The sequence below is a fragment of the Sinocyclocheilus grahami genome, unplaced genomic scaffold, assembly GCF_001515645.1.
Source record: "Sinocyclocheilus grahami isolate Dianchi unplaced genomic scaffold, SAMN03320097.WGS_v1.1 scaffold3031.1, whole genome shotgun sequence".
NCBI classification, from domain to species: domain Eukaryota; kingdom Metazoa; phylum Chordata; class Actinopteri; order Cypriniformes; family Cyprinidae; genus Sinocyclocheilus; species Sinocyclocheilus grahami.
This window is the reverse complement of record NW_015508200.1, coordinates 22,052-22,888: the sequence shown is the minus strand read 5'-3', so window position 1 is coordinate 22,888 and position 837 is coordinate 22,052. Positions and strand designations below refer to the sequence as shown.

Below are 837 nucleotides of genomic sequence, written 5' to 3'. Positions count from 1 at the left end.
TTAAATACAAATAAAATAATATTTTAACATGCATGTAAAAAAAAATGGTTTCTACCAGTGACAGTGTAAGCATCTGTCATTATGGTGGACTTTTATCACTAATTTAGTGATTTAATAAATAAAACAAAATTGTCAATAAATGAAACAATAGCATAACACAAGAAAAGTTCTGGAAATTCAAAAATATCTCAATTAAAAAGTTGTAACAATCACACTTCTTTTTCCCAGACAGAGTGAACTTTAATGAGTAAGTGCTCTTTAAGTGTCATAAGTATGGCTTGTATGTGACTGATGAAAAGTTGTCTAATTGTCTCAGTCTCATGTATTATACAAGCCTGTGGCCCACATGATCTGTATTGAATTTACTGAAGGATCACTTTCTTTTCCTCTCTTTTGTCAGACGAGTCCAGTGTCAAATTCTAAGACAGAGTCTCGATACGGCCTGGATCCTCAGCTTCTGCCCAGTGTGGTAAATGAGCCGGCCCTCTTATTCTGTAATGTTTCCATCAAGATAGCTCAGGTTTGATTGCACTGTTGTGCATGGCTGTGTTATTTTGTCTCAGTGTCTAAATGTCTCTTAAATGTTCAGGTCCAGGTGATTAAAGAGGACAGGATCCAGTGGGAGGGGAAAGTGTTTGTTTCAGAATGCAAATCTTCAGTTCCCCCTCTCTCCTCAACACAATGCACCCTGGAGGACAGAGGTACTGTCACTGCTGCCCGGTTTAGCCTGCATTATCTTTTGACTTTGTTCCCAAATTCACATGAAAAATAAATGTGATGCACCTGGTTTTTTCATCACAACATCTTTTGTTGAAATGATTTTGACCTTAACTGACT

The 837-nt window shown here is 37.0% G+C and overlaps 1 protein-coding gene across 1 annotated transcript in view; it reads left to right on the top strand.

Moving 5' to 3' along the window:
* The window catches only part of LOC107575942 (protein transport protein Sec24C-like), a 12,085-nt gene that overhangs the window by 1,435 nt on the left and 9,813 nt on the right, over nucleotides 1-837 (top strand). The window contains exons 2-3 of the mRNA XM_016262248.1: nucleotides 401-469; nucleotides 590-701. Coding sequence (XP_016117734.1) covers nucleotides 401-469; nucleotides 590-701 — 181 coding nt within the window. The remainder of the gene's footprint in view (nucleotides 1-400; nucleotides 470-589; nucleotides 702-837) is intronic.